Source organism: Pelmatolapia mariae, linkage group LG8, assembly GCF_036321145.2.
Source record: "Pelmatolapia mariae isolate MD_Pm_ZW linkage group LG8, Pm_UMD_F_2, whole genome shotgun sequence".
NCBI lineage: Eukaryota > Metazoa > Chordata > Actinopteri > Cichliformes > Cichlidae > Pelmatolapia > Pelmatolapia mariae.
Window position 1 is genome coordinate 4,398,843 of NC_086234.1, and position 20,140 is coordinate 4,418,982.

General features: G+C 40.4%; 1 protein-coding gene across 2 annotated transcripts in view; it reads left to right on the forward strand.

The window, feature by feature from the left end:
* The window catches only part of fmnl1b (formin-like 1b), a 39,133-nt gene extending 19,950 nt beyond the window's left edge, over positions 1 to 19,183 (forward strand). The window contains exons 10-27 of one of the 2 annotated variants that reach the window (XM_063482499.1): positions 1,944 to 2,018; positions 4,216 to 4,326; positions 4,442 to 4,591; positions 5,433 to 5,534; positions 6,881 to 7,094; positions 7,577 to 7,780; positions 8,223 to 8,347; positions 9,395 to 9,597; positions 9,707 to 9,941; positions 10,288 to 10,356; positions 11,559 to 11,639; positions 11,790 to 11,919; positions 13,207 to 13,370; positions 13,519 to 13,620; positions 14,174 to 14,257; positions 15,138 to 15,252; positions 16,290 to 16,369; positions 18,430 to 18,535. In XM_063482499.1, the coding sequence (XP_063338569.1) occupies positions 1,944 to 2,018; positions 4,216 to 4,326; positions 4,442 to 4,591; positions 5,433 to 5,534; positions 6,881 to 7,094; positions 7,577 to 7,780; positions 8,223 to 8,347; positions 9,395 to 9,597; positions 9,707 to 9,941; positions 10,288 to 10,356; positions 11,559 to 11,639; positions 11,790 to 11,919; positions 13,207 to 13,370; positions 13,519 to 13,620; positions 14,174 to 14,257; positions 15,138 to 15,252; positions 16,290 to 16,369; positions 18,430 to 18,435 (2,250 nt within the window). In that variant the 3' untranslated portion in view covers positions 18,436 to 18,535. Of the gene's footprint in view, positions 1 to 1,943; positions 2,019 to 4,215; positions 4,327 to 4,441; positions 4,592 to 5,432; positions 5,535 to 6,880; positions 7,095 to 7,576; positions 7,781 to 8,222; positions 8,348 to 9,394; positions 9,598 to 9,706; positions 9,942 to 10,287; positions 10,357 to 11,558; positions 11,640 to 11,789; positions 11,920 to 13,206; positions 13,371 to 13,518; positions 13,621 to 14,173; positions 14,258 to 15,137; positions 15,253 to 16,289; positions 16,370 to 18,429 lie in introns of both variants that reach the window. The other variant, XM_063482498.1, reaches the window with a different exon arrangement.
* Positions 19,184 to 20,140: the final 957 nt, after the last annotated feature.

The following is a 20,140-nucleotide window of genomic DNA, read 5'->3' on the forward strand; positions in this document are numbered from 1 at the left end:
ATGTTAATTTAAATATTAAAATTTAAGCACATCTCACATTTGAGCTCATCTTAAATAATGGATTTACCCTGGAGGAGTACAAAACACAGAACAATTTTATTTCAATTTATACTTAAAGAGGATCTTTTGTCTATTTCTCGCTCTGTATTTTCGTGTGGCTCAAGAGTTGGGAGTTCACCTTGTAATCGGAAGGTTGCCAGTTCGAGCCACGGCTTGGACAGTATCGGTCGTTGTGTCCTTGGGCAAGACACTTCACCCGTTGCCTACTGGTAATGGTCAGAGGGCCCGGTGGCGCCAGTGTCCGGCAGCCTCGCCTCTGTCAGTGCGCCCCAGGGTGGCTGTGGCTACAATGTAGCTGCCATCACCAGTGTGTGAATGGGTGGATGACTGGTTGTGTAAAGTTCTTTGGGGTCCTTAGGGACTAGTAATGCGCTATACAAATACAGGCCATTTAAAGGATCTGATTACGGTAGCTTTGTATTATTCACAGTTTAAAATAATCCCTATTTCTCTTATACTGAGTTTGATTGATCTTCTGCTTTAAAAAAGCTGTCTTAGTTCACTTCATTCTTCAAACACACCTCTGCGAAACGCCACTTCACCAGTGATCACAGAGGCCATGTTGTCCGGGGCTTTTGCACTTGGTTACGTCTCCCAAGGCAAATTAGTCCTGGGTGAAGGGGCAAATGAAGAGTCATTCAGATGATGATATGAAAAACAAAAAATCCAGGGTCCAGTTTACCCTGCCTGGCATAGAGTAACCGGGGCACCACCCTGGAGCCAGGCCTGGGGAGTGGGCGAGGGAGAGTGCCTACTGGCAAGGCCTCAGCCCATGGGGCCTGTAGGGCACAGCCTGAAGAGGAGACATGGGTCTGTCCTCCTGTGAATGCATGGATGGATGCCATTCGGAGATCTTTAGAGTGCTCTGAAATCTCACCTACCACGCAGTATCCCTGGGAATTGGTTGGTTGGCCAGTCGTTAAGTCGTTAAGACAGAAAATAAGACCCCTGTCATCTCTAAAGCAGCTCTGTGTGTTCATGTCAATGCCATTCTTTCATGTTTTGGTGTTTGCGGAGTTTCTTTAAAAAGACTTCTATATACATGTAAAAAAAATGAAGTGATGAATTAAACACCCGTCCGTTTGCAAACCCTCTGGCTGCATCAGCTTTAACCCGTTTGATTAATGTGGCATCGATTATCAGAGCTGTGACTCGAGTGTCACCGTGAGCGGCGCTTGTCGTCGGTGCCGCAGCAGTGTCGGCATGTGTGTGTGGGCGAGAGCTGGAAGAAGATGGGGAGAGCGATAGAGGCGGGCGGGCACGGGGCCAGGAGCTGGCTCATGTGTCCCTCAGCAGCAGAACATGGGCTTTGTTTAGGGTTGTGCTGGCTGTTCGATTGGCCTGCTGCATTATTCAGCGGACATGAGTGGGTAAGAAAGGGGCAGGTAGATTACCACACAGCAATGGATGAGACAGGGAACCTGCTGACATGCCAGCAGTTAGGAAAACACAGTCATAAAGAAGCCACGTTTTCTCTGCCAGGAAATCATGCGGCACACAAACACCGGGGATTGTTTACACCTGCAGAGCGAGCTGCAATCATCCTGTGCTGGTTTTATTACAACCATTATTTCTGTTTGTCCCTGAAATGAGCTGAAATTCTCCACAAACAGCAGCCGACAGAGCCTCCTCTCTCAACGCTGCGCTGTTTAATTAGACCGCATGTTTGCTGAAATCCTGATGCATCGTTATGGCTGTAACATTGTTTCTGCGTGAGCACACTGCCCCCATGTGTGCACACACGGGGAAGGCAGCAAGCTCCAAATCTCCAAGGACGTCACCTAGATTTATAAACCTGCAATGAGCACAATAAAAAGAATAAGAGGGTTGAATACTCAGCTGCTGTTTGATCTGATCTTTATTATTATTATTATTATTTTCAGGTTTGTGGGGAGAAAAACCGATTCGAGAAGCTCATTGAGTATTTCCACAATGAAGAAAGCAACATCGACTTCATGGTAAAGCAGCAATTGCATTCAAATATATGCATGCAAAACACTCTTCAGGTTCACAATGTAATGACAACATATGAAAATTTATTTGTAGAGTAGAAAACATCAACATAAAAAAGAAAAGTGCACGGATAACAAAAGAACAGGAAATAAAAACATGACATAGAACCAGAAAAACAGTGTGATTAAATTAGAAGACGACAGGATTTAAATATCAGGTAAATCTATAATGTGAGAGCAAGGCTGTGCAAGGCTTCAAAGTAATACGTTTGTTATTCTGAACCTGCTCTATAAGCTGTCCTTATAAAGTTTTAATGCAATGAGATTCAGCTGATCTATAAAAATACGTCACATTTGTCTTTTTGGCAAATGTTCAGTTTTTTGTCTAACAAGCAAAAGATCCCAGGTTTATTCCCAGCAGGAGACACAGATCCCTTTGCGGCTGTGTCAGGAAGAGCATCTGGCATAAAAACTGCCAAATCCAACATGTGGAGCTGCCAGATGTGGAGTCCCCTTAAGCAACTGACAGAGGCAGACAATTCCTGTCAGCAGGAATGACGTTTATTCTGTGATCTAACTGGTCAGTCTCTGGCCTCTTAATGAGTGTCGATGTTATCCTCAGGTTGAATAAGGCCAGCTCTAAACTGACATTACTACAGTTGTTTAATTTTTGAATCCCTCCAGGTTGATGCTCTGTCAGCATTATTTCAGAATTAACATTTTATTTGAATTTTCATGAAAAAAGGCCCTAAATTAAACCTGCTTTTACTCTGCAGTACAAATATGATTTTTTAAAGAAATGCATAATCATCAGGGATGTGAAATTCCCTTGGAAAATGTTCGTGTTTGTAACACCTGTGATTTAACAATCTCTCCTCGGGTCTGTACAGCTGCAGCAGATTACTGTAAATCATTTGTTGATTGATTAACTGTAGACCTGAGAGTTGACTGGTGGTGTTGGAGTTGACTGGTGGTGTTTTTCTAATACTGGTAACTGCCAGAAAAAAAAATGAATAAATCTATTATTTATGTGCACAATTTGCTCTCGCACACAAAAAGTCTGAAAAAAAACCTCCTTTGTGTGAGAATTTACAAAAACAAGCTAAAATAATAAAGAATAGGGGTAATTAGTTTTTATAATTGAAAGCTTTCAGGCTGAGCCTTTTGTAAAATGACAGCTTTTCTTTTAATTAGACAGATTGTGTGCAATTATATATAATATGCTGTGAAGAAGCCTGGCTTGTGTATTGCTAAAAGTTTGTTCTCCACTTTCTTTTAAACAAGATCAGAGCTGTAAGTAGAACAGCTGAGGACGGTAATCCAAAATCTGCCGCGAATTCAGAATTTAATTTAATGATGTCGTAAATTTGCAGGAGAGGCGTTTATTTAAGGTTACTTTAGGAGACGGGAGGAAAAAAACTCCTTGACTAATCAATGAATCAATCAGGAAACAAAAAAGAAAAATGCAAACTGCAGCTTCCCGGAGCCCAAGATAACAATCTAATAACTAAAGTTAATGAGTTTGTAGTAACAAAAGGAAACACAACACAATCTCACCCCTGAGAAGTGATTATTGCTGCAGTTGTTTATTGGAGAAAAAAAGAACAATTAGCGATTTTAGTTTTAACGGTTTTCAGTGTTTCTTCAGTCAGCTGTAGGAGCGGCTGCCAGCTGTCTGGGGCTGCGTTTCAGTCGGCTTGAAATCTGCAGAACTTTTAATTGGCCTCTTTAAACTCAACAAACTCAAAGTGGGAAACTCTGGACAATTACCAACAACTTCACTGAGAAGCAGATGGTCTGAGGTCACAAAATATGCCTTCCACCAAAGTGAACATTACCGAGCCTGTGTGAAACGTTTTATGTCAGCGGTACTTGTTCACATGTCGTGTTCTGAAGCTCGTGTCTAATATTGTGCAGCAGCTGCTCGTGTCAGCAGTTTGGCCTCCTCGCTTTCATTAGCTCTACTGACGGTCTGCTCTCTGTAAGCAGACTTTCTTTACGTCGTGCGTGTAAACTTTTAAACTTGTAGCCACTGTGATGTCACCCATTGGTTTGTCAAGTCTTTTTTGAAGCCATTTTGGTCACTGCAGTGACTCAAAATCCTAATCCTAATTCCAACCCTGTCCTGGTGATGGTGTCGGACACTGGTCTGATTAGGCGAGGCTGCTTCCTGTTGCATAAATTCATTCTTTTTGCCCACCAGGTTGCCTGTATGCAGTTCATCAACATTGTGGTCCACTCAGTGGAAAACATGAACTTCAGAGTCCACCTCCAGTACGAGTTCACGCAGCATGGCCTGGATGAATACCTGGAGGCAAGTGTAAACTTGTATGCCAAATTAACAGCTTTAAACTTATCTTAGACTCAGAGTCACAGCTTTCAGTTGAAATGTGTTGATTATTTTTTACTCTGGTGTTTTGTCTTTGTAGAAATTGAAGTTCACAGAGAGCGACAGACTGCTGGTGCAGATTCAGGCCTACCTGGACAACGTGTTCGATGTTGGCGCTTTGCTGGAGGACGCTGAGACCAAGAACGCATTGCTAGAACACATGGAAGAACTGCAGGAACACAACGCACAGGTCTGGATGTAAATGCATTAAATACAAACTAACCTCAAAGACAGTCTTTATCATAGTATTATCAGCATGATTTCCATCAATCTGGCCAGGACAGGTTTTCAAATAAACCTGTGAGTGTGGATGAACACGCTCACAGGTGCAATGGTCACATGGACCTCCTGCATGCAGTGTCGTTGTCAGAGCCGATATTTCACCTTTCAAAAAACACTACAGAATAACAGGAAATACATCAAGCTGAATATTTTCCAACTGTATTGCTTTAAAGCAAAACTGTAATTGTTTCTTTTATTAAATGCAGCTAGCTTATTAGTTAATCCAAGTCTAAGTCTAATTGAGACATTTCCTCCATTTTTGTGTTTAAGAAATTAAATAATTTCATGGCTGCCACATTGTATCACACAAATGAAGCAGCAGCTGAATCTGTTGAATGATGCAGTTAACAGGAAGCTGATAGACTCATGGCTCTAAACCTTTGCCTAGCTTATTCAAGTTAGCTTCCGTCTATAGTAAAATACATATTTTTTTAAATTAAGCTACCAAAGAAGAAAAAATCATACTATGTGTTAAACTCTCCAGCAGCAACATGTGGTTGCTATTTAGATTATCTATACAGAAAAATGTTTGGGTGAAATTTCATGACTTTGATTAGTCTGGTAAATGAAAACTTTAAACATTACTGTGATATTAGTCATGTAGGAAGTCAAAATTACACAAGCGGTACATACATGAGAGAAAATGTAATACATTATAAGTCCACTTTAGTGTTAGTTTTCTTCTATGTTTGCTGCTCTCTGTGTAAAAATACACTTAGCCATTACCCATGATCACTCTGGTGTCACAGCTCACCAGCAGACTTCAGGAGACCGAGACTGAGGCGATGGAGAAAGCCTCCGAGCTTGAGAAGAAGCTCATTCAGACCACCAAAGAAGTGGAGCTCCTGAAGGTAGAGAACAGCAAGTTCATGCTTACATGTTTTTCATACAGAAACACAGACAGTGCCAAGCAGTCAGATGGTAACAGAAACATCAGAGCCAACATATCAAACATGAATCCACATCGTCTCACCTGACAGATAAAGGTTCCTAGAATAAGGTAAATGGGTGAATGTGGCTTGTAATGTAAAGGCTTAGTAACAGAAAAAAAGGCCTTATATGGAGACATAATAATCCATTTCATGTTGCAGTGTTTTTATTTGTGTGTCTTCTCTTAAACACCACCAGAGAAATAGTTCACAAGTAATCACTTTTTTAAGAGTACAGTACATTTATGGTTTTTACTGTCTCCAAACATTAAAAAAAAGAAAAACATTGAACTCCTTTGTTTTTAAATTGTGCGGAAGATAAAGTCAAATAAAAAGTGCAGTTTTGCTAAATTTAATAATAGTCTGAAATAACTGATCAGCTTTTCTAGAACTGATAACTCAGAGTTTAAAGTTAAACTCAGAGTTGCTTGAACCTGTTTTTTAGATCAGGGCTCAGTTCAAATCCATTTACTGATAAAGACTAAAAAAACACTCAGCTCTGCTTTATAGAGTTTTTTGCTGCTTGATATTTTTGTTTGTGGTTCTAACACGAGGAAGGATAAACGCTCGGCCAGCGATCTTCGTCTTTTTGTTTGTTTTTTGAGTTTTACAGAGAGGAAAAAATCAATCGCTCAGCTCTGCCAGTATCCTAGTAACCTGTAGCCGTTTGTTCTTTTCCATTAGGCTCAAATTTAATTTTCCCTGATTTGCTGTCCCAAAGCTGTGACCCACTATGATAACTACAGTATACTGAAACCTCACACCTACACCACATGTCCTCCACATGGAAGAGATGTGATTTGATTTTTAAGCACCTTTCTGCATAAATTTGAATGCTAACGAGGAAAGAAATGCTTCCTGAGATGCTGAATTCTCTTTCTCACTTCAGGCTGATGAGTTCAAATTAGTACCAGACATGTAGCATGCAGAGACAAATGTGTTGGCATTGAAGTACAGCTTTGAAAATAGAGGAACTAATTGGCTTAATTAGGGAGAGACTGATTGTTCTTGTGAACGTTAGTCAAGAAAAAGCACATAGCAGCACTCTCACCGCAGGTACTCCACCTGGTGAAGATGATTTGATTAGTTTAGTGTTGCAGCTGCATAAATCTGCATATTAATGAGCCAAAGTGCTGTGAGCACGCATGTCCTTTTGCCAAGAAGATCACACCAGATCCTATTTTTCTTTTTTTCTTTTTTTTAAGCTGACAGAACAGGTCCAGCCTGATTAAAGTTCTGTATATGACACATCTGCTTCTGTGTCACAGGAGAGTCTGCGGGAGTCTCGCTCGCAGGTGATTCTGCTGCAGCAGCAAGAGCAAGAACGGGAGCTCAAGCAGGAGAGAGAACAAGACACCCAGGCCCTGAAGGAGCTCGAGGTCAAAGTTCAGGCTCTGGTGGACCAGGGTCTTGTCCAAATGGGGCGCTCTTCCTCTGGACACCTAAGTGTTCAGGTGGTGCAGCAGAACAAGAAGCAGAAAGGTCGGCAATGTTTTATCACACCTTCCTAAATCCTCAATAACCACACATACACTCACAGCGTGAACAATTCAAATTTGAGTTTTATGAGCTGGATTCAGAAGTTCCCTTTTTTAGTGACCAGATAGCTGTGCTACACCTATCCAGGTAACTTCAGGGTGAACTCTGGGTTTACAGCATTACAAAGGTGATGCACTGGTGGTACATTTTCATGGTAACTTACCTGCACATAGACAAGGCCTACCTCCAATTTCTGTTTTTATAACTCAAGATAAGAGATCAAAAGATCTGAAACCGCCATTGAGTCTGAAAACTGCATCGCCAGTCCGAGATGATACTTCAGACCTTGGTGTGCGGATAATAAGAAGCTCTTTGTATTTCCCTGACGGGCATCATTATGGGATATTGATTCGTGTAATCAGATTTATTTCTTAATTACAGCTACACTGTAACTGCAAGTTAATATGTAGACTATTTCCTGACAGCTGCAGATCAGGTCGATACAGGAAACAACCTTCAGGCCGTTCCTACAACAGAAGCTCCTCCTCCCCCTCCTCCTCCTCCTCCTCCACTTCCAGCTCCGTCCTCAACCACAGCTCCACCTCCACCTCCTCCACCACCATCAGCTCTCCTGCCTTCTGGAGGCGGTAGGACGGAGGCGTCAGCAGATGCGACTGCAGGGACCTCAAGTGAGTCCACAATCAGAGCAAAATGCAGGTTTTAGTAAGTCTTTAAAAACTATTAAAGGTTTAGCAATTTTGGTTCATATTTTATTTTCTTGTCCTTTATATCTTAAAGAAGAGATGATTTTTTTTTTCTTTTTATACATCAAACTTGAAAATGAAGAATGATTACAACAAGCAAAAGTTTCCAGCTTTTATCGAACTGATTGTAGAGATTTAAAAATTGTTAAACTTAATAGAAAATCAAGAAATATCACAGAGAGAGGAGACATGTTGGAGAGACCAAAGTTTTACCCCATTCCTGCCTTGGCAATCATTTTCCACATCCACTTTGGGAACTTTTAGTAAAGATTTCAGTGTCTTTTCTTGTGAAAGTAACAAACGGCAGATTCCCCAACGCAATATTTAGGAAGATATCTCTGTTACAATACGAACATTTCTCTTACAGACTGTAAAAAGAAGAAGGCCATTCAAACCAAATACCGCATGCCGCTGTTCAACTGGCAGGCCCTCAAATCCAACCAGGTGGCAGGAACAATCTTCAGTGAGGTGGACGATGAGCGCATCTTAGAGGTTTGTTCATGTTTCCTCTGCTGTCCCAAAAACATCTGGACCTGGGTTCCTTCATGGACAGTATTTACAAGATGCACGCAGCCAACATGATCACGCCTGCTGGTTTTGGTTGCTGCATTTTGGAGGCTTAATTTGGAGTGAGAGGGTACTGTGCTAAGTTTTCAGCTAAGTCTAGCTAGTCTGGTTAGGAAAAGCAGCACACAGACAAAGCTAATTAGTAAGTAACAGACTAATTATGCTCGAAAAGTCACTAAAGTGGAAGAAAAAGTTCTTGGAAAGTCAGATAATTTTATTAAAGATCCAACAAAAGGCATCACAAACACTGGGCAGATGAATTATTAAAAAAACAAGCAAACAAACAAACAAATAAACCCTCACCTCCTGAACAGTTGAAACTACCCGTAGAGACCCAAACAGTGTTTTGTGCCAGGCTGTCAACACACTTTGCAACGTGTTGGACATTTTTGACATGACAGTTATGGGGATAAGCACTGGTTTGGAGTCAGCCTCCAGTGGCCATAAGTGGAACTACAGTTGTTTTGGTATTTCTGCACTGGCTTCATTTTCAGACGTGGAGGTTGCAGGTTGGGTTTTAATCCAATTGTGGTGCAAATTGTTTAGCAGAAAACAACAACATGCAATATATGCATTCCTTTTCTTCTATATTAGTGCAATCAATCATATTAAGACAGTACTGTGTTTTTATGTTACATTGGAATAGCAGTAATGTATTATCATGGGAACGTGCATTTATTCTACATCACTTGAATCCATGGATATTCTTCCATGCTTTTCTCCATTTGCAACCCTTTGTGAGTATTTTAAAAAGAACAAAACTAAATTAAAAATAATCTTTAGAACAAATTTTCCAGGAATTTTTCCAGTTATTTCTTTCCAGCAGTCACATGCTTTATCATGAAGTAGTTTAGTCTGTAATAGGCTGCTATGTGACTTACAGTAAACAAAAGTGAAAGTTTAATCTGAGTATTAAAAAAATCTTAATTTCTCTTCCTGGTCTCTGTTTCTGTATTTGAACTCTGTTATTAGGAGCTAAACATGGCTGCCTTTGAGGAGCAGTTTAAGACCAAAGCCCAGTCGACCCCTGTAGATCTGGGAACCCTAAAGAAGAAAATGGCCCACAAGAGTCCCAGTAAAGTGTATCTAATGGAGCCCAACAGGGCCAAAAACCTGGCCATCACCCTGCGTAAAGAAGGAATGGCTGCCTCTGATATCTGCTGTGTCATTGAGACGTATGTGTTAAACCCTGTTTGTGCATCAGCCGAATAATACGGCAATAAAAAGAAAATCTGAATATATTGCAAAGACACTTTATATTCAGAACGTGCACCGTCCCCGCAGGTACAACCTGAAAGCTCTGAGCCTGGACTTCCTCGAGCTGCTGGAGCGTTTCATCCCCACAGAGTATGAAATGAAGCTCATCCACAACTACGAGTGCGAGGGCAGGCCCCTGGACGAGCTCAGCGAGGAGGACCGCTTCATGGTGCGCTTCAGCAAGATCCCACGGCTTTCCCAGCGCATCAGCACTCTCACCTTCATGGGCAATTTCCCTGAGAGCGTCCAGCTGATACAGCCTGTGAGTCCACGGATGAACTGTATTTGAGGAAAGAGAATTAAGCAAAGTTTACAACAGGGGATTTCACAGTCATGCCGAGGAAAAGGCAGTTATTCTGTTAGAGTTTATTCCTAGAAGTGGGCTGAATAAAAGCCCACTTCTAGGAATAAAAGGCATTTATTCAGGTACTGAGGGTTAACACGGGGAAATTTCTCCTTATCAGCACTCTGGCTTTATATTTACAGTGGAATCACTCTTGTCGTCTGACTCTGCGAGAATTACAAAAAAGTAGAACTAGTCCTTTAAAATAAAAATGTTAGTGTATACTGTGATGTGCACGCACTGATCTTTGCATTATTTCTTACAGCAACTGAATGCCGTCATCGCAGCCTCGATGTCCATCAAGTCTTCCACTAAGCTGAAGAAAATTCTCGAGGTGATTCTTACTTTTATTTGAAGTGTCAAAGAGCTCCAGTTCATGACTGAATAATAACCTTTACTGGTTAGGACTGCTTTTCTGTGAGTTCCTGTGAATCCTCAGCAACGCCAAAATGGAATCAAAGTCACTGACCTCCTAATTAGCAATAAAAATTACAATCAAATCCTGGCATATAACATTTTTAATTTGTTTATTGTTCTTCTAATTTCATTTTAAAATACTGGTTGCAAAACAGCAAAACAACAGAAACACATTCACTGTAATTATTCAACCAAGATCTCACATAAACTGTAAATAAACGATGGACCATCTGTTTGTAATGGAGCCTCAACATTAGCATTTTGTGGTGTTTTTTGTTCCCAGAGGTGACCATATTTAGATGAAGTTACAGTAAGATGTCAAGTAACACTAGTTTAGGTAGGTGCAGGCTTGGCCAACTCCAGGCCTCGAGGGCCGGTGTCCTGCAGGTTTTAGATCTCACCCTGGGTCAAACAAATGATTAGTTCATTCCCAGGCCTCTGGAGAACTTCAAGACATGTTGAGGAGGTTATTTAGCCATTTAAATCAGCTGTGTTGGATCAAGGACACATCTAAAACCTGCAGGACATGTGCCCTCGAGGCCTGGGTTTGGACAGCACTGGGTTAGTGAGCTGTATCAGTGCACTGTATACATGCAATACACAGACACTGATATTAGTTAATAAGTTAATGATAGAAACCTGGAAACCTAGAAAAACAGAGCCTTATAATTTGTCTCACAGACGGGTACTTATACGCTGCTTTCTGCTATGAGCCTCATTCACCCATTCACATTATTCTGTGCCAGAGTGTTTTCAGGCTTTGATGGAAATAATTTCAGGTCCAGTTCAGTAGTTCTGGGAAAATAGCCTCCAAAGCTTGCAAGAGCACAGTTGCTGTAATATGAGACCAAACATGCTGTGTCTTTAACCCCGAGGAATTTGTCTCGCTTTTTCCTTCAACTTTGGTTGTTGTTTTTTTTCTCAATTTAAAGTGGCATAAAAACAGCAATGAGTTGTTTCTGGAAAGGGAGAGGTTTTGTGTTTTACCTCTGTGGCAGATTTCAAGTTTTGTTTTTCACTGCAGGTTTATTTTTGAGTCAGTGTGGGCTGGATATCACACATGTTGTCACTTTGTGTCACATCTGACAACATACTTTTCTGTCTGTTTCTGATGTGAAGATCATCTTGGCATTTGGAAACTACATGAACAGCAGCAAGCGAGGAGCAGCATATGGCTTCCGTCTGCAAAGCTTAGACTTGGTGAGAAAATTAATGTCGTTTTTTCCTGCAGCTACAGATGGCTTTTTGCTTCAGTTGCTATTTCTGTAGATAATCCAAGAATATTTAGTGCAACCTGTTGTTTTTATCAATCTAATGTCAGACTTTTCATTCTTTGCTGGCTCTCCCAAGCTGTTGGACACCAAATCTACAGACCGTAAACAGACGCTGATGCACTTCATCGTCAACATCATCCAGGAGAAATACCCAGAGCTGCAATCCTTCCACACAGAGCTGCACTTCCTGGATAAGGCAGCACTTGGTAAGCACATCCTCACATGTGTACAGTAATTAATGATGGCTGAACTCCTGTCACAGTTTACAAAGGTCCAAGATCCAAGAGGACCCACTACTTCCCTCCCAAATTAAGTAATTATAGATTAAACTCTAAACTATGAAACAAAGCTGCAAATAAATAAAGAAATAAAGCACAGCCCTTTGGAGTGCTGGAGTATAATTCCTGACAGTAGCTCAAGAGTTGCTGCTATAAAAGAAAAAGGGGGCAAATAAAAAGAAAAACTAGCATTTGATCTGATCAACATTTGGCCTTAAATCTTGTTTTTATTAACTGTATTTGTGGTTTGTAGCCCTGTAGTAATTGGATGTTTTGACCTGTGTTGCCTTTTTAACTTCCTGACCCCTTTTTTTTTTTATCTTGTGTCCAAGATGCTGTGAGTGTAGGCCTGAGGTCATTTTTTAAAAAATGGTTTAAAAAAAAAAGGTAAAAAAAATATCTCCATCAACATGAAAATCCCCCCCAAAAGATCTCAAAGTCTGTCAAGTGCATGCCAAAGAAACAGGTGGTGATATAACTCTAAGTGTGAAGAAATGCTGGCCAATCAAAAGACGGGGCGTAGTCAAAAGGGAGGTAAAGGCACATAACTTTGATCTTACGAGACAAAATCGCTGTTTCTCTTTTCCACGTTTAAATGCAGCAGAGTTTCTGTAAATGAAAAGCTTTATTTTTAGTGACCCTCAGGACAAAAGGACAAAATTCACAGAAAAATCTGTGTTTACCAAAATATCCGTGTACATGTGGATGTAGCCTGAATCTCCCTTGTAAACTACACTTGATCAAGGCAACCTGCTAGAAACCAAAGCAGTCATGGGGCGTTTTCAGTGTAGCACCGTGTTTTCACCTTGTAACTGACATGAAACTACTGCAACCACTCACCAACAATTGGAGAACAACCAGAAGTTTCTATGGAGATGCTGAGATGTCTGAGATGACCAAGAGGATAAAACCTACACAAAGCCAGAGTTATTGGCTATACTTTCGAAACTTTTATTATTACTGTTAAATGTGGTCAAACTTTAATCGCGTACATTTTAGTTAAAACTAATACCACAGATTGTAAATACACTGATGATGAAATGGCAAATGCTCACAGTGGGTTATGACAGCAGTAGAATCACTTTATTCATGCAACACCTTGCATAACCCTTCAGTCTTCTAAAGTACATCATAATCTAATTGCTGTTTGATAAGCAATGATAAGAATGTTAATTTGAAGCTCTAACTTCACCTTGAAGTCTTTGTCTCTTTTAGTTTCTGTGGACAGTATCCTGCAGGACCTTCGGGCTCTGGAGAGAGGCATGGAGGGGACGAAGAGGGAGTTCTCCATAGAAAAAGACAATCCAGTGCTGCAGAGTTTTCTCAACAGCAACGTGGAGCTGCTCAACTGTCTCATAGCCGATGGAAAGACCGCACAGGTCAGATTTAATTATCAAAATCAGAATACTTTACTAATCCCTGAGGAAATTATCCAGATTCGTCTCTGTCGATGTTAGGAACAGGAAGTACTTGTCAGTTCATGGCTGATCATGATCATGACCTGATATTTTATACCTTCTTTTGTAGGATGCTTATGACTCAGCTGTGGAGTACTTCGGAGAAAACCCCAAAACAACGCTGCCCTCTATGTTCTTCCCTATTTTTGTCAGGTTCATCAAAGCGTACAAGGTCAGATAACAGACAGCTGCTTCACTGATATGCACCAAGAGCTTTTACATTACACCTGCAGCCATCAGTGACTGTTTGTACAGGGTGGGCCATTTATATGGATACACTTGCAGTGTCTTGCATTGAAATCTGCTGCAATGACCCGGTTACTGCGTTCACCAGATATCAACACAATTTCGATCCGCTCCTCACATGTTAACCTCTTCGACATGTCAATGGCTGTGAACAAAGAGAAACTTGTAATAACTCATGAAAGAATAAAGTTACGTTGAAACCAAGCACACCATTGTTTTTCTTGTGACATTACCAATAAGTTTGATGTGTCACATGGCCCTCTTCCTATTGAAAAAACAAAAGTTGTATCCAAGATGGCCGACTTCTAAATGGCCACCATGGTCACCACCCATCTTGAGGAGTTTGCCCCCTCACATATACTAATGTGCCACAAACAGGACTTTAATATCACCAACCATTCCCATGTTATTACGGTGTATCCATATAAATGGCCCACCCTGTACTCTGACCTCTGAAACATTGTTTTTGTGTTTGACAGCAAGCAGAGCTGGACATCGAGCAGAGAAACAAGCAACACGAGGCTCCTTTAACTCCTCCTAAACCTGAAGTCATGGGGAACAAGGTGGGAATGATAAACAGTCAGTGCAGGAAAAGTACTTTCAAGTGTGTCTAGAAACTTTCCAAGCACATAAAGATGATTTTCTCCTGAATAATTAGACCATTTCACTGTGTCATTTTGCAACAACACCTTAAAAGCTGACAGTAGACCTCAGACTTTATCTGTCGGTCCTTTCTTTTTCAATTTTTAAAAGTGGTATTCAGCAAGGGAAACACCACCCTTCAAAAAGTACTTCTTCTCAGTGAAGGACAGAGAGAAATACTCTTTTCTGAAAGCCCTTTTCCTCTGGTAGAGACATTAATGATCTCAGTTTAGAGGAAAACTGCTTTGCTTTTAGAGAAATGTGTAGGTACAAAGACTGATGCCATTAAAAGGTCAAAGTATCAACAAAAACTTGTGCGATGCTCCGGTCAGCCATGTCAAGTACCCACAACTAGTCCAAAGACAGATAAACTACCATAAAGTATACAAGGTATTGGATCTGGAACAAACCTGGAGCTGGACTGCCCTGTTTGATGTCCAAACAGCTCTCCTCAGTTCCCAGTCATATATGAACTGTTATTAAAGGAAGTGGTAAACATGGTCCGTGCTGCCATCAAATTCAAAATAAGACAATATTTTTCTTTCTTAAAATGGTCAATTTTTTTTGTTTTAGTTAGTTTTAATTTTCAAATTGAAACATTTGATCAGTTTTCTGTGTTCTACTGACTGCTTGTATTTCTTCACCTATCAAACTTCCAAAATGTAAAACACTTTAAGGACATTCCTTGAGATTATAACTTTTATGCATAAAATGACCAGACTATTGGACATAAAAAGAACTAAAACTCTCAAAGCGTGTTGTAAAAAGTTGCATTCAACTAAATCTGATTTGTTGTTTCAGGGTCCCACGATGCCCAGACCGCCCCAGATGGACCTGATAGCAGAGCTGAAGAAGAGGCAGATGTCTCCTCTGGTGAGGGAGGGGAAAGACGGAGCCATTGAGGACATTATCACAGGTACACAACAACCTGTCTGTTTTTTGTATCTGTGTTGTGAACCGTTATCAGCAATTATCAGGAGGGGTTAATTACACAGTTAGAGAAAGAGCTCACGCTGCCAAGGCAACAGAAAGAGGCAGCTATGCAGTTACAGGTTAGTGTGGTGCTAAAGCTACACAGTGACAGCTACGTAATTAAAGTTCAAACATTGTATCAAGTGAAGTCTTACGGAGCCCCGCAAGGGACATGGGAGAAAAAAAAATTAAGATGAACTTTTGCGAGATCTCGCAAAACAAACTCGGGATCTCGCAAAACTTTTGCGAGATCACGCAAAGGTAACTCGGGATCTCGCAAAAGTTTTGCGAGATCTCGCAAAACAAACTCGGGATCTCGCAAAAGTTCATCTTAATTTTTTTTTTCTCCCATGTCACTTGCGGGGCTCCGTAAAGTCTAGCTGCTAACATAGCAACACTTTGACACTAATGCTTGCTAATTAACTAGATAACAACTAAACTGATCACTTTTTCATAAATTAGAACTCGATTTTTTAATTTGTTTTGTTTTTTGTTTGTTTTGTCTACAAACTTTAAAGGCAGCAGCTAAATCAACATAAGCCACAAACTGTTTCTCTGCACTTGTTTATGTTGTGTTCCAACAACCACTCCCCAACCGATTGGGGAGTACAGATTTTTCTCAACAGCAAGAACTCGTCACTGAGCGCTGACTCCAGTTCTTATGCTAAGCTAAGCTAACTATCTCCTGATTTCCAGCTCTACTTTTGATGGACACTCTAGTCCATTAATTTTTTTTTCTGTACCTTCTGCTGTCACACACTTTTTTCACACTAATCTTCCTCAGTGTTTTTACTTTCTTATCTAAGCAGCTGTTAATCTCATTAACATTTTATCCTATTTCCTCTCCAGCAGTGCTCTTTTTTTAAATTTCCTTAGTACAACAAACTTTCACTAAGGCTTACGACCATCTCCTGTGCCCTTGTTTGTCCCTCCTCTCTTCCTGTCCCTGTTGTTTGTTTGTTTTTTCTCTTCTGTCTTCAGCTCTTAAATCCGTGCCCTTCACGGCTCGCTCTGCCAAACGCTCCTCTCGTCTCTTCTGCGACTCTGTCTTCAGTGAAGAGGTGATGTTTTCAAATCCGCTCCTGCTGATCATGACACTGTCATTGTATTTATAACCAGGAAGAGATGGTGGATACAGAGTGTAGAGGTCACTTATAATCCTTTGAGCCCAGCTTCTATTTCTGCTCCAGTCATGGACATGAGACAAACTCAACAGTGAATAACAATAATAAACACAAAAATATTAGAAACACATTACATTGCACTAAAACTGCATAGAAATTGTCCTGCTCTGCCTTCCCCATGTAACTGTATCCCAGACAGTCTGCCCTTGAAGGAATATTTTGGGTGCTGTTTATTGGATTTATGCCTCGTGACTGAGTTCTCTCCAGAGGTTTTCTGACACACTTTAAATGGCTTTCAAAGAGAAGGAGAGCAGCTCAAACTAAAACACAAGAATATGCTGTAGATAGCTTGTCTTGAATTTAAAGGTTAAAGGAGAACTATTATGTTTTCCTTGTTTCCAGTCATAAAAGTACTGTTAGAGTGCTTGGATAATAAAGATATATTCAATATATTAAAGGGCACTAAAGGAAAGGACATTTAGCACTGTTGCCTCATTTGTTAGAGGGTCCTGGTTTCAGAGCCACACAATGTCCAGCTGTGTGGAGTTTGTTGAGTTGTAGTTAATCCTGCTGATAAATGCCCGCAGCACAAAAGACTTAATCTCAAGAATTTCACAGGCTTGTTAAATAACATCATTTAATGTCTTAGAGGCTGAATTTAAATTGCACAAACAACGGTAATGGAGATATACGCTAATTCTTAGACTGATAACAGGGATTTTTAAACTAATTTACTCACCCAAAAACTGTCAAAGCTCTTCCCTTTTTATTTCAATCTGTGGTGCAGGACGTACGACATCTCTGTACTACGCTATGCTGTCCAAAAGTATACTTCTATTAGTCGTTTAAAAAGTGTAGGAAGGTTCATGTTGGTCAGTGTATGTATCAGTCATCACAAGCACAGCCTGCTCTGAACACTTAAATTACAATTACAGTTTTTTCTATGCAGTACCCACAAAAACATTCTGTGTAGCCAATCAGAAAAGAGAAAGCTTAAATGATGGAGGGGCTGCAGTATATCTTTAGATGAGCTGATGGGTTGCACCAAGGACGAGTACAATAAAAGATGATACTCAGATTATGTAAGGCTAAATCCTGAGTATGGCACTGAAAAAGCAGAATGGATCCCCTTTAATGTCCGAGTAGGTACATGATACTCACTCAGTTTTGGGATGATTGTGTTATCTTTCTGATAGGATGAATAAAAATATGGATCTAGAAATGAGCGTAATAGGTCTGTGAGAACAGGACGATGGAAGGACATAAGAAAACAACCTTACAAAAAACATAAAATACAGCAAGAAAGTTTCCCAAAGCCTAAAAATCACAGTACATTCATATAATTCTTTACAATGATTATTATGAGCTGTAAATGCTGTAAAGTTACTCCTGTAATGTCCAAGAACAAAAACACGAAGTTGGAAATCAGCATAATAGATTCCTTTTAAGATTAACCGTACACCACATCACACCTGTGAAGAGACGAAGGTGAGAAAGACACACAAAAAGGTCTAAAGGTTTGGGGGGGGGGGGGGGGGGGGGGTTAAAGCAGTGAAACACAACAAAGATTACCACAAAGCAGCCTCACACACCCATAAAGATGTGTAAAAGTACCACAAAGACATGAAAAACAACTGAGAGACAAAAAGTGAAATGCAAAAGAACACGCTGGTGCCTTCTGTGGGTCTTTTAAAAGCTTATGCTGAGGGGCTCATTGTCCCACACTCTATCCATGTCTGACACAGATTCTAATTAAGATTTTATAGGAGCCAGGATGGCTTGGCAGTGACTCTTTCATACCAGACGTCTTCGCATTTTCCTGTTTGTTTGTTTTTGTGGGGGGTTTTTTATGGCCAATTTGATGAGTAAAAATATGTATTTTATGGCTCAGTAAATGAAACCCCACAGGCCCATAGTTTGCCTTCGACATATTTCAGCGGGCTGTTCTGAAGCCTCTTGTCTCACGTGGATTATTCGTGTTTGTTCTCTGTCCTCAGATCTGAGAAATCAGCCGTACAGACGGGGTGACGGCGGCCGACGCAGCGCCAAGTGGAAACCAGGGCAACAGCTGCAGGTATCCTCAGACATCTCCCTCTGAAACACAACAACACGGACTGGGCTCATCATCGTGGCTTTACAAGCACAACGTATTTGACTCACTATGGTGACAGTCTTATCACTCTCAAGCATGTGGACGAATGCAGGGGTGGAAATGCATGCAAGAAGATCCCCAAAGAGACAAAAACATAAGCTAATGCACACACACACACACACACACACACACACACATTTCTGCTGCATTAGAGCGCCTCTCTGGATAAACTTCAAACTGACTGTAGAAATGTTCTGTGATTTGAGTAATTAAATGTTAAAGAGGGTGAATTATTAGCTGTGCTCAGCGCTAATGACACTGGATGCCATACGAGGTAATCAAGACAATTACATGGAAGAACGAGCCACTCAGCTGAGAGGTAACACGAGCGCTTCATTACTGCCGCTAAGACATCAGAGCCTCGCCGGAAAATTCATCTTCAAAGGCAAAAAACTGATAGACAAACCACTCATGGATCGTTTTGATATTTTTTTATTAGTTTTAGTTTAAACAGAATTTTAATCGCAGCGTCCCATCACTCTTTCCGTGTCTGCAGTAGGTCTCAAAAATTATGGGAAAGATTTATAATATATTTAAATTATTTTTATTACTGTGTAAGTACAAAAACAGCAAGCTTCTACTTTGCTTCTGCATTTCAACAAATAAAACATTTTATACTGTTCTGGGGTTTTTGTCTGTTTTATTCTGTTTAGTTTTTTTGTTTGTGTCTATCCTAAAACTCAAACTTTTTTCTATGCTTACATTTCATACATTCAATACATTTCATTACAGTAGATGTCTTTCTAAAAGTGCTCCAAGTTTAAGGATATATTTCCTCCTCTTCTCCATCTTCAATGCCATGAGCTTGTACAGTACAGCACAACTACCTCAACTCTGCTCCCTCAGAGGTTGACAATAAATGGACACACATGCTGGAGTTGCAGCAAGTTGTCGTAAGCTGCAGTACCAGCAGAGGGAGATATTTTATTTCAAGCAAACATGAAAATCATCATGTTTAAAGATGTTTAAAGAGACATTACTAACACTGGGGTAGAAGGAGCCTGAATGAGAGACTTCATACCTTCCTTGGTCACTAACGAGTTAACTTTAAATATATATAATGTAAAAATATATCAATGTGTGTCCATTTCACCCAATGGAGAGGCAAAGCGTAATATCCCATCATGTTACACACTTTGTTGTGATTGGGTTGAATAGTGTCATCTCTTCAATCGGTTTGACCCTGGATACTGTGGCTGCTGTGCTTGGCTGCCTGGTATAACTCACAAACACAGACCTTAAAACACATAATTCATAGGTTGGTGAGGAAATAGCATCTTACTCATTTTGAAGGGCTTCATTAAGCCTTTAAAGAGTTTTAAAGTGTCTGTTGCTCTATATTAATGGACTCTGTAAAGCTGGGTTATCTTAATATTCATCAGGTTTCTTTTCAGCACAACCAATGGTTAAAATAAAATGGTTAGAGAAAAAAATTATTCACATCTGTCACAGATGTTGCTGTATGTTATATATTATTACGTACAGCAACTCCTCCTAATCTTTCTGAGTTAACTTCAACAGGTCCTCTGTGTTTATTAGACCACAGAGTGCTTAAG